The sequence below is a fragment of the Xyrauchen texanus genome, chromosome 34 (genome assembly GCF_025860055.1).
Source record: "Xyrauchen texanus isolate HMW12.3.18 chromosome 34, RBS_HiC_50CHRs, whole genome shotgun sequence".
NCBI classification, from domain to species: Eukaryota; Metazoa; Chordata; class Actinopteri; order Cypriniformes; family Catostomidae; genus Xyrauchen; species Xyrauchen texanus.
This window is the reverse complement of record NC_068309.1, coordinates 29,266,549-29,279,447: the sequence shown is the minus strand read 5'-3', so window position 1 is coordinate 29,279,447 and position 12,899 is coordinate 29,266,549. Positions and strand designations below refer to the sequence as shown.

Here is a 12,899-nt window from a genome sequence, read left to right as displayed (position 1 = left end):
AGCCCTGGCAGGTTCGAGAGGCGGAGTTCTGGAAAGCTTGGGAGGCTCGAGAGACGGAGTCCTGGAAGACTCGAGAGACTTGAGGGGCGGAGCCCTGGAAGGCTCGAGGGACTTGAGGGGCGGAGCCCTGGTAGGCTCAAGAGGGCTGAGAGGCGGAGCCCTGGAAGGCTCGAGAGGCTTGAGAGGCGGAGCTCTGGGAAGCTCGGAGGGCGGAGCTCTGGAAAGCTCAGGAGGCTTGAGAGGCGGAGCCCTAGGAGGCTCGAGAGGCTTGAGGGGCGGACCCCTGGTAGGCTCGAGAGGCTTGAGAGGCGGAGCCCTGGTAGGCTCGAGAGGCGGAGCTCTGGAAAGCTCGGGAGGCGGAGCTCTGGAAAGCTTGGGAAACTCGGATGGCTGAGCTCTGGAAAGCTCGGGAAACTCGGATGGCTGAGCTCTGGAAAGCTCGGGAAACTCGGATGGCTGAGCTCTGGAAAGCTCGGAAACTCGGATGGCTGAGCTCTGGAAAGCTCGGAAACTTCGGATGGCTGAGCTCAGGAAAGCTCGGGAAGCTCGGATGGCTGAGCTCTGGAAAGCTCGGAAAACTCGGATGGCGGAGCTCTGGAAAGCTCGGGAAACTCGGATGGCGGAGCTCTGGAAAGCTCGGGAAACTCGGATGGCTGAGCTCTGGACGGTCACGGCCATTGGCACTGGCACTGGCTCTTGGACGGTCATGGCTACTGGCACTGGCTCTTGGACGGTCAAGGCTTCTGGCACTGGCTCTTGGACGGTCACGGCTACTGGCACTGGCTCTTGGACGGTCACGGCTACTGGCACTGGCTCTTGGACGGTCACGGCTACTGGCACTGGCTCTTGGACGGTCACGGCTACTGGCGCTGGCTCAGGGACAGTCGAGGCCACAGGCGCTGGCTCAGGGACGGTCGAGGCCACAGGCTGGCTCAGGGACGGTCGAGGCTACAGGCGCTGGCTCTGGACGGTCACGCTACTGGCACTGGCTCTGGACGGTCACGGCTACTGGCACTGGCTCTGGACGGTCACGGCTACTGGCGCTGGCTCAGGGACAGTCGAGGCTACAGGCTGGCTCAGGGACGGTCGAGGCCACAGGCGCTGGCTCAGGGACGGTCGAGGCCACAGGCGCTGGCTCAGGGACGGTCGAGGCTACAGGCGCTGGCTCAGGGACGGTCGAGGCTACAGGCGCTGGCTCAGGGACGGTCGAGGCTACAGGCGCTGGCTCAGGGACGGTCGAGGCTACAGGCACTGGCTCATTGACGTTTGAGGCTTGCGGCACTGGCTCACTGACGTCTGAGGCTACAGGCTCTGGCTGGGTTACCGTGGTTGATGAGGATTCGGGCTCGCTCACGGTGACACGCGTGGGCTTTAGCTCGCTCACCGTGACATGCGTGGGCTCTAGTTTGCTCACCGTGACCTGCGTGGGCTCTAGCTCGCTCACCGTGGCAGGCGCGGGCCGGGAGGCGGAAGCCCGTCTTCTCTCCTCCTCCGAGCAGACGCAGTGGCGCGCTGGCTCGTGGAAGGCGACTGGCGTGGGGACGGGCTCGCTGACAGGGGCCGGCATGGGCCGGAGGCGGAAGCTTGTCTTCTCCTCCTCCGGGCTGACGAAGAGGACCGCGCTGGCTCGTTGACCGGCGCGAAAGGACGAACCACGGGCGAATGGAGGGTCAATTCTGCGGGAGGCGCTACGGGGTTCTCCTCGATGATGTCCACTGTTAAATGAGAACCGCAGATCTGTAGGGTCTCCTCAGCGAACGCGTGAAGCGCCCAGTCGCTGCGTTGCCGGTGGCAGCCGCTCCTTCAGCCCGTCATTCAGGTTGCCTCGGAAGAAGACCACGAGGGAGTAATTAGGAAAGTCTGAAACGTTTGCCAGAGCCAGAAAGTCGTGGATGTGGTCTTCTATAGGTCGGTCCCCTTGCTTCAGGCTGAGCAGATCGTAATTCGCTCGAAAAACTGCTGGATCCATTGTGTGGTCGATCGTTCTGTAACGTCTGAATAATGAGGCTGACGAGGAGATGCGGATCCAAACGCAGTTTGAGTTTATTTGATAACAAAAACACTAAATGAACAAAAGAACAACACACGATGGGGAAAAGAAACATAAACTAGATAAGGTAACCACGGTAGAGACAAACAGGGAACAAGGGAGAGACGCAAACATCAGGCAAACATCAAACAACGATCGACAAAGACTGGACAAAGACACGGGTATAAATACACAAACATAGGAAAGGTGGCCAATGAAAGAACAGAACTCAAACAAGATAACAAGGTGATTAACAGAAACCAAAGGCAAATTAACAAGGGCAGGTGTAAACAATGAACAGTGAACACGAACGCTAACAAGGACTATGGAATTACATAAGGGACTAAAGTGAAAACTAAGAAGTGCAAAAGTGACAACAATGGTAAACAAGAGGGCAACAGTGAAACGAGACAGGGTGGACTATGGAGTTAAATAAGGGACTAAAGTGAAAACTAAGAAGTGAAAAGTGACAAGGTGGAAAACAAAGGGCAACAGAGGGACAAGAGAGGGTAACCGTTACATTTACAATGCATGTACGCATTATGACCAAAACTAGTGATTTGAAATTTGCAGACAAATCAGTGTTCCATTTTGAAATTGTATTAATTTTGCACTGGACATATAATTTTAATTGGTAAAAACATACAATTATCAAATAGCCATGTGACATATGTTTACTCCAGGGTCCCCGCGGATCCTTAAAAAGTCTTAAATACAACTTTCTGTTTTTAAGGCCTAAAAAAGTCTTAAATTGTCTGGAATGTCTTGAATTTTCGAAAGGGAGGTATTAAATTTCCCAATTCACCGAGCGAGTGAAATGTCTCCATCTGGTTTCGTGTATTTTTTTAACCGCAATTTTATAAGTGACCAGCGCACCTTTAGGGGCAGCATTTGTTCTTTGCGGGTGTCATCTGCATTCCGTAGAACTAGAAGGCTACTGGAGGAAGTGTAGTGGTTGCAGAGTGAGAGGGAGCGTGCGCGGGCGCGGGCAGGAAAAGAGTTGGTAAGCCAGTTAGCGAAACGCTTAGTGACATTATGGGCAAATGTCAGTTTAACGACAAGTGGTTGGAGGATGATAAATATAAGGGTTGGTTGAAGAAAACTGGCATGAGGGAGGCCCGATGTGATCTCTGCAAAAAAAATATACAGTTGGGGACAATGGGTCAAACAGCCCTAGATTTCCACGCGAAAAGTGAGAAACACAAGCGCTACATTGCGGATCAGTCGGGTAGTTTACCTATTCAAATATTTACAACACCATCACCAAGTGCTCAGACAAGACAGTTTTATACTGATTTTGTTACCATTTGCAGTGTATATTTTATGTTATGTACTTTGAGGTGTACATTTTGAGGTGCAGGGGGGCGGCTAAGGATCACCCTCTACATTAGGGCTCGTCTTACACAGTTTTAATTTCTCAGATAGTGTCAGCTGCTGTTGTTCAGCAGCTGACACTTTGAAATGTTTTTTTTTTTTAAATGTTTCAAGGTGCTTGCTCCAGTAACTCAGTCTTCTCCTTGCTGCTACAGTGGGAACTGCACTTCCAAAACACAAGACTTGGCTTATCTAAGCAGTTTGCATGTCTAACCTGTTGTTCACAATGTGTGTGCTAAAGTTAGTAAAAAAAAAACTATTACATAAAACAGTTTTAAGTTGTCGTATTTATCTTTTTTGCCGTGGTATAGTCTTAATTTTTCCATTTAGATGTTTTGAAAAGGTCTTAAAAGTCTTTAAATTTGCACTTAAAAAATGTGCAGATACCCTGTTACTCACAGACAAAAATATAGCAAATAATTGCTAAGTATATGTCTTTGAGTAAACAGGTGTTGCTTATATGCCGCATTTTCGCTTATTACGTCATGTGAGATAAACAGAAAATAAAATATCACATATCATTAGTTCGAAGACGCGATTATCTTTAAAACAAGCCCACACAAGATAATCGGATGCAGAGATCATTCGATTATCCACACGAAGCACAGCTTTCCTGAATCAGATGACTTCATCGGATGATTGAATGATGCAATACGTTGTCCAGAATCATGAAATGCTAAACCAATTGTATTAAGATTAAAATGGCTGAAACTAGAGTTGGAAGTCATCTAAATATGGGCAGAGAGGATCGTTCGCTTTCATTACATATGGCCACCAGGAGATAGAGCCAAGCACATGACACAGACTCAATGATGGCTGAAATGACACAGAATGGAACAGAATGAGATATCATTACTCATGCCTGCATGCTTTGAAGAGAGCATACCTTTAATCATTGTTTAATTTGCATGTGCAATTACTTCTTATGTAAAATTATAAAGTTTTATTGGTTTGGAGAGGCTTGGAGATGTTTCTAGAGACTGAGAATTTTTTTTTTTTGCAATGCTATAACTTGCAATTGCTTTGTTGTATCAACACAAATTTAGTTACAGTTAACATGACTGAAAACAAAACCAAACCAGTTTTTGGAACTACCTTATTTACACACATCTTATTTATGTCAAATCAGAAAAATAAGGAAAGTTATGTTTTTTTTTTATTATTATTATTTCAGCAGTTTCTTGGGACAAAAGTCTCAGAATTTATCATAATCTATATAATTTTTTTTAAAAAGTGTCCTTTAAAATGACACTAACACTTGACCCTACTTGTTTGTTTTTGTTGAGTTTTAAGCCTTTCATTTTTTGTAGGCGACTGAAACAGGAAATCATTAAAAACAACTTTTGAGCTAAAAGGGTTAATGTTAATTAAATTATGTTTTGAATCAGGTCATAGTAGATGTAACTAAAGGGTTTACAGTATGATAGTATTTTGTAGAAATTTTAGGAACAATTCTGTTCAATTAAACTAATATTATCAGATGCAATCACTATCTAACAAGGCTTTTCTCTTTTAGTTTACTGAAAAGTTTCAGTGTTTGACTCATTTCTTATTTGCAGTCTCTGTTGACATTACTGCATAATTCCAAAATTTCTGTATTTATAAAAATGCTTTGCAAAGAGAACTGACTCACACCTCATTCCAACCCATATATGAATCAATTCAGTTCTTAACTCTGGCCACTAAAAACAAATTCTCCAATTCATTCATCTGGGATGTTTTGTACAGGGGTGGGGGTTGTATCAATAATTCAACTGATAGAAAAGCAAGTTTTGTCCTGGCACAACTTTTATGCTTGTTGGCAAACTCTACTCTTGCTTTCACGTTGTTCTTTTGGAGTAATTACTTTTTTGTAGCACAATCCTATACAGGCCGATGTTATGCAGAATTATTGATATACAGTAGCTGACATATACACCTTTTCTCATCTCAGCTACTGGACTGTTTTTGGTGGTTTGATGTAGCTTCTACTTCAGAAAAAGTAGCTATTTTAATGATTCACAGGTAGAGGCCTATTGTCAGACAAATGCATCCTCATTAGAGCAATTGTTTCTTACAGTGTAAACTCATGCAAAAAGCATATTTCTGTTTTTGTTTTTGTGAAATTAGTTGAAGATTTTAGTAATTTTGCCAAGCTCCAAGTGTAAATAAGGCTCATTAGTCTGTACTTCTATGCATTCAGCAAGCTAAAATGAAATTAGTTCCACTTGGGTTGCTAAAATGTTTACTTATGGTGTTTCAAACTTCCCTTCCTTTCCCTGATTTCCTGATATTGCTTATACTCTGCTCAAACCTCAATGGAATCTTTAAACGCTTTCAGATATGGATTCCATGGCCAGTTGAAATCCTCAATGGCTACTGATTGTGTCCAGGGAGGGGTAAAAGCTGTTTTTGACTCTGACTCAAAAGGGTATAATGTCCCAGCTGTTTCCCTCACTCCCAGCAAAGTCCCCACCCCCACTTCCTTCCTTATCTGCCCTTTCCACTCCAGCCTTACATCAACAAAGAGAATCCCAACAGCAACAATCGATGGTCATCACGTACCAAGCCAACAGCCGCCTTTCTTACAGTGTCCAGTAGCTTTTGCATCGTCAGAGGACCGCCAGAGTAAAACAGCTGTCAGTAACTCTGCAATCTTTCCATAGCGAACCTTGTTGCTACTTATTTATAGTAGCATGTTCCCAAGGGCTAAAGTAATTGAAACCAAATGTGGAGAGGCAGTGTTTTGGACGAGTAGAGCAGAAGTAGCTTCTAGAGAGATAGATAGATAGATAGATAGAGAGAGAGAGAGAAAAGGGCAAGACAGAAAACCTTTTGATTAAATAGCAAACGTGTGTCCACATTGCAGCTTATTCTGGACAAGAACCACCTATACTTTAACAGGAATGTAAAAAGTACATTTCTGACCAAAATGTAAAGCGACCAGTCACAGTTAATTTTGTTTTTATGAGCAATTAGAAATAAATCATACCAGAATATACAAATAAACAAAATTATATAGTGACAAACTCTGACTTGTTGTACAAAAAATAATGAAAATGTGTGATCAATTTGTTATCAGAACTTCTGTTCATGCAAAATAATAAGTACAGATTATTTCACAAACATAACTCAGATTCATCATGCATAAAATCATGCAGATACGGGTCAGGAGCTTCACTTATTGTTCACATCAACCATCAGACTGGGGGGAAAAGATTTGATCTCAGTGATTTTGACTGTGGCATGATTGTTGGTGCCAGACGGGCTGGTTTGAGTATTTCTATAACTGCTGATCTCTTGGGATTTTCAAGCACAACAGTCTTTAGAGTTTACTCAGAATGGTGCCAAAACCCAAAATACATCCAGTGAGCAGCAGTTCAAGTGGCAGCCTTGTTGATGAGAGAGAATGGCCAGACTGGTTTGAGCTGACAAAATGGCAACAGCATCTCAGATTACCACTCTGTACAATTGTAGTCACTAGAACGCCATCTCAAAATGTACAACACGTCAAACCTTGAGGCAGAGCTGCTACTACAGCAGAAGACCATATCTTTGCTCAGTGAGTGTACAGTTCTGCCAATATGATCACACAGGAAATCTAAATGTTGATACCGAATGTTCCAGGTTCTTGAAATGTACCCCTTTCAGCCGAGTTACTGACAAGCTCCACCTCCCAATAGACATTCTTTCATCAATTCAAATGTGTTTACCTTTTCCTTTAGTGGAAGTGATAACGCGTTGTGCAAGCAGCTTTGGAGATGAGTTCTGGTCCCGTGGAAATCAGGAAGTAATTGTGTTCACCTAAACAATGATGAAAACGATATGGGGTTTTCATTTTCCCCCTAAAATCAAGGTCCGATTGACCATATGGGCAATTGTGCATTTGTCCAGGGGCACCACATCCAGCAGGGCAACATGAAACAGAAAGTTTTAAACTGTGTTTTTATTTTACTGGTTATTTAAGTTTTTCAGTATCATTGATCGGGTATAAATTATTTTCCAGATGTCTGGACAGATATTGAAGCAGCACGTACTGTTACTTTTCTCAGCACTGACAAGGATGGGCCAAACATAGTCACTTATTATTACTGGATGGAGATTTTGAAATTGCTTTTGTATATACTGTTAAAGCAGAAATCAATTCACAGGTATGAATCCCTTGCAATTATAATTTTTTATTAAAACAAAATACTATCCAGTGTAAAAACGTCTCCTATGAGATATAAAACATTCTAAGATATTAATGTGGATGAATGGAGGATTTGGTTTTCTGAGTCATCAAGCGCCCCCTTCAGGAAGAAAAAATATTTTTTTAACACTATATGTGTTCATGTCCAGGGGCACTAGGAAGTCTTAATCCCTATCTAAAATTACAGTTTTACTCCACTGATCATTAGATTTAGGGTTGGGGTTTGGGTAAAGGTGTGGTCACACATAGCTTCGCACTGCGAAATTCCATGGGTGAAGAAGGCATGGGTGGATGTTGAATGCGTGTGAAATAAACAAAACATAACTGGCTAAAAGCCTCTTTTTATTGCTGCACTTTATAATCTGTGAGAGTAAAGTTAAATAGAAATCCTTGTCCAATATTCAGTGTAGCTGTGTATGAAGCACCGCCCACACAGAGGTCACTGCCAAATCAAGTGACTTCTTATTGGTCTATGCACAGATTTCGCCTGTCATATTTACCAAATTGAATTCTTTGCCACTGGAATGCATTCCAGTGGTTATTTCATTCAAAAACTTGCTTACTGTATCAACCCAGTACCTGGTGGATTGATTAAAAACTCTTTTTGCCCGTACTCCTGGAAGTTGCATAAATTCTGCCAATCATATTAGATCTTGACAGATTGAGAAAGTGTTTTCCATTTTTGTGTACTCTCTGAATCAGATGGTCAGCAAACAGTCTATAAACATACTATAGGCTGAGACTACTGTAGAGAGAACGTCTGGCACAATACCTTTAAACTTTTTCTCCTGGCTTCCAATTAACACAAGCCATCTATTCTGAGAGCACAATGCACTGCTAGAATAATCGGATACAATTGAACTGAATGGAAAATAGGCTGAGAGTGAATAAGTTAAAAATAGCACAGCAGCAATCCAAACTACTCCGAAGTAGACAGAAAACTTCTATCCACACCCGAAAACAATGAAGTAGCAGTTCACTTTATGCACACCCCTGTCTCTCCGCCTGCCAGAAAGCCACATGCGTTGCCTCACATAAAAACACAAGTCAGAAACAATGAAGTAAAACTTACCATCCTAACCATGGCTCTCAACCTGAAATCCCAGCTTGTTCAGTCAGAAAAAGAGAGTGTGACTGAAAGATAAAAGAAAGCGACAGCGCTAAAAGATGGCATGAGGCCTGTTTTCTCTGTCTTTCTCTGTGTCTTTTTCTCTTTCCCTATGACTCCAGGCAGTTACAATCACCCCTTCCGACCCTATCAGCTTTTCCAATAACAGGCACGCAAGCCAAAATCCCTTCCCCAATGTCTGCAGGAATTTCCTGGACTCTCTGCACCCACAGTGCTGTATCTGCTGCTGATCCAGTGAGCAGGGAAAGAGTCTGCTCCGTTACCGCCTGTCTGAGAAACTACCCCCTGTCGCTCGCCAGATATAGCACTAGGAGACACATGGGAGAAGTTAAGGGGTAGTCTAGGTTTTTTTTTTTTTTTTGGACAGCCCCTCTTAACTACATGTTTCAGTGTTTAAATGTGTTCACCATGCCTTGGGAATAGAAGAAGCACATTTACTTCCACTTGATATGTCTGCCTGGCTGACTACAAGGGATCAAATTACCATGAAGCCTTTTCCTACACAGAATTTACTTTTCTGCATGAAGTCATCTGACTGATGAATAATAGTAATCATTGTTTAGGTCTCCTCCTAATGGACAGCGTTTTAGGTGGCCATTTCAACATTAGCAGGAAGTTCCATTGGAAGTGTGAAATCAAATGTGTTTGTGTGTGTATGGAAGCACACATGTGTGAGGTGGTGTGCTTTGGTGTGGTAGTAAAGTACAAACAATTAATATAAATATATTCATTCTTTGTAGAGCTGAAGATTACTGCAGTGACACAAAAAAGGAAGAAAAAGCAAAAAGAAAAGGGAAAAAAAGGTTCTGTGTCTTTAGGCTTTTTCCGGCTGTTGTTTTTTTCCACACCCTTTGTTAAGGGTTTGAAAACGTCTCGGGTTACATGTGTAACCCTTGTTCCCTGAAAAAGGCGGAACGAGATGTTGCGCTGCTAAGCACTACGGGGGAACAGCTTTCGCTGTGAGCCGAGCTGAATAATGTGTGGAACATGTCAATAGACATTGACCGGAATTTATAGCCTCGGCTGATGTAATCATTAGATGCACCTGAGGCCAGGCTATAAATGGATACGTCACCAGGTGTTGTCAGATACTTCTTTTTGAAGAGCAGTCCTGGGACGTCCCAGTGCGGCAAAGCAGCGCAACATCTCGTTCCACCTTTTTCAGGGAACAAGGGTTACACATGTAACCCGAGACGTTCCCTTTACAAAAGGCTTCACTACGATGTTGCGCTGCTAAGCGCTACGGGGAACGCAATACCCACGCCGCCGCACTTGGGGCTATCCGGACCCCTACGGTTGTGCAGTGTACTCACAAAAACGCGAGAGGTCTCAGACATGAGCTTGAGATGTCAACTCAAGGGCATAAGAGCCCGGAGTAGCATAAACATCTAAACCATTAATTTTTTGATGAATGTGTGCGGAGAGGACCAGTCTGCCGCATCACAAACCTGTTCAGGCATGAGCTGAGATGTCGACTCAAGGGCATAAGAGCCCAGAGTAGCAAAGCATCTAACCCACAAAGTTCGATGAATGTGAGGAAAAGAACCCTATCGCAACACAAACTTGTCAAAAAAACTGATGAATGTGAGCGGAGAGGACCAGCCTGCCGCATCACAAACTTGTTCAGGCATGAGCTGAGATGTCGACTCAAGGGCATAAGAGCCCAGAGTAGCAAAGCATCTAACCCATAAAGTTCGATGAATGTGTGCGAAGAGAACCCTATCGCAACACAAACTTGTCATAAAAACTGATGAATGTGAGCGGAGAGGACCAGCCTGCCGCATCACAAAGTTGTTCAGGCATGAGCTGAGATGTCGACTCAAGGGCATAAGAGCCCAGAGTAGCAAAGCATCTAACCCATAAAGTTCGATGAATGTGTGCAAAGAGAACCCTATCGCAACACAAACTTGTCATAAAAACTGATGAATGTGAGCGGAGAGGACCAGCCTGCCGCATCACAAACTTGTTTAGGCATGGGCTGAGATGTCGACTCAAGGGCATAAGAGCCCAGAGTAGCAAAGCATCTAAACCATAAAATGTGATTAGTGTGTACGGAGAGTGCCAACCTGCCGCACCACAAACTTGTTCGGTGTCAACTCAAGGTCGTAAGAGCCAAGAGTGGCAAGAACATCCAAACTATAAAAGTTTAATGAATGTGCGCGGAGAGGACCAAACTGCCGCACCACAAACTTGCTGCAGAGGGAGACCTCTAGCCAAGGCTTTAGAGGAGGAGAGCCCTCTGGAAGAGTGCGCCCTAAAACCTACTGGTGAAGCTTGAACGCGCGCCTCGTAGGCCCGGGCAGTAAGGTCCCTCACCCAAAGTGACAACCCGGTCACGGCTTCAAAGTGAAGGACTGCTGCCCTGACTTTACGCCACTAGCAAATGCGGTGGACATAATTCTGAAGGGCACAGACTGGACAAAGTCTGAGTAGTCTTTAGCTGCTCCGGCATTACAAACGGCAGGGAGCAGAAGGCTTAGAGAATGACTGGCTAAGGGTCGAGAAAGGCACCTTGGGCAGGTAGTCAGGGTGAGGGTGCAAAGAATGCTCTTGGTCCTACCTGGGGCAACTCAAAATAGGCCGGCAAAAGAGACAGAGCCTGTAGGTACCCAAGTCTCCCTAGAGACGTAATTGCCATATGAAAAACCATCTTGAGAGTCAGAAGTCTACCAAACGCTGACTCTAGAGGTTTTAAAAAGGGGGGTCTTACCCTATGAAGAGGTCCTAGCAAGGATGCCTCTTAGAGGGCACCCCGCCCACCAAGGCATGGCAAGCCGAAGTGGGAGCCACATAGAACCTGGCAGTGGGGAGGCAAGTGCCCGCTGACAGTTCTTTCCACAGAAAATCCAGGACTGAAGCAAACTGGCAGTTAGCTGGTTCTGTAATTTGAACTTATTAGAAGGAAACGCATGCAGGAGCATTTGTGCCATGTATGCGCCACCACGATCAGCACCCCCGAGGGGGGGGGGACTGGGTGACTCGGGGAGAAGTAGAGGAGACATTGCGCTATCAACAGAGAGGCGAAGAGGTCCTCTTCAGCCCTGTAAAATCTACCCAGATCAGTTCCAAGGGAGGGAGCCCTAGCACTTGAAATGGTCTCGATAACTTCAGGAGAAAGCCCTGTGAACCTCAGTTGGTACCCTACAGGGGCCAAGCATGAAAGGTTTCACAATCCGGGCCGGGGATGAATATGTCCCCCAAGCCTGAGAAAGAAGGTCCTACCTGTTCGGAATCGCCCAAGGCGAGCCGTCGAGGAGAGATATGAACTCCGAGAACCATATCCATTAATAGGAGGCAAGACCCTTGCTGGTGAACATTGCCAAGACTCCCGGGAGCAGAGAAACCGGGGAAAGAAATGCATACAGACGCATTGTGGGTCATGTATGTGTCTTAACGTCCAGACCCAAGGGGGCTGGGTGATTTCAGGGAGAAGTAGAGGAGACATTGCGCTATTCATAGAGGTGAAGAGGTCCTCTTCTGCCCTAAGATCTCACCCAAACTTGTTCCAAGTGGAAAAAGCCCGACATTTAAAAAGGTCTCGATAACCTCAGGAGAGAGCCCTGTGTCCCTCAGTTGGTACCCTTAGGGGCCAAACATGAAAGATTCCACAATTTGGGGCAGGGATGAAATATTGGCATGTGCCTGAGACAGAAGATCCTTCCTGTTCGGCATCGCCAAAGGCGAGCCGTCGAGGGAAGAGATTAGCTCCGAGAACCAAGCCCTGTTCGGCCAGCGCGGTGCTATCAGTAAGAGGCAAAAACCCTTGCTGGCGAACTCTGGGCAACTACTACCTTAGGGTGGAGTTCTTAACTCCCCCGTTGGTATTTTCTGTCTGGACCGTAAATCTGCTCCCATATATGGGCATCCAGGGATATAACTGACCTGAGTGACAGGAGCTTGCCCTGGGCCCTAAGGAGAACCCAACGTATCAGAAATACAGCTGACAAGAACGTGGGTCTCCTTGATGATTTATGTAAGAGGCTACCGCTGCATTTTCCACCCGCACCAAGACATGGCAGCCTCAGGAGGAGGTATTTCAGGGCCAGAAATACAGCCATCAACCCGAGACAGTGACTGTGACAACCGAGCTGACGACCCTCCTATCCCTTTAAGCTGGACGACCACTTAAGGCCGCTACCTCGCCCATCAGGGAGGCGTCTGTCGTTAGCAGCCTGCGACAACAAGACGCACCTAGA

General features: G+C 45.3%; 1 protein-coding gene across 3 annotated transcripts in view; it reads right to left on the bottom strand.

Moving 5' to 3' along the window:
- LOC127628164 (delta-sarcoglycan-like) overlaps positions 1-12,899 on the bottom strand; it is a 318,609-nt gene that overhangs the window by 134,301 nt on the left and 171,409 nt on the right. Inside the window, exon 1 of one of the 3 annotated variants that reach the window (XM_052104889.1) lies at positions 8,647-8,993. The exons of the other annotated variants lie outside the window; for them this stretch is intronic. Coding sequence (XP_051960849.1) covers positions 8,647-8,658 — 12 coding nt within the window. The 5' untranslated portion in view covers positions 8,659-8,993. Of the gene's footprint in view, positions 1-8,646; positions 8,994-12,899 lie in introns of those variants that run through there. 3 annotated transcript variants of the gene reach the window in all.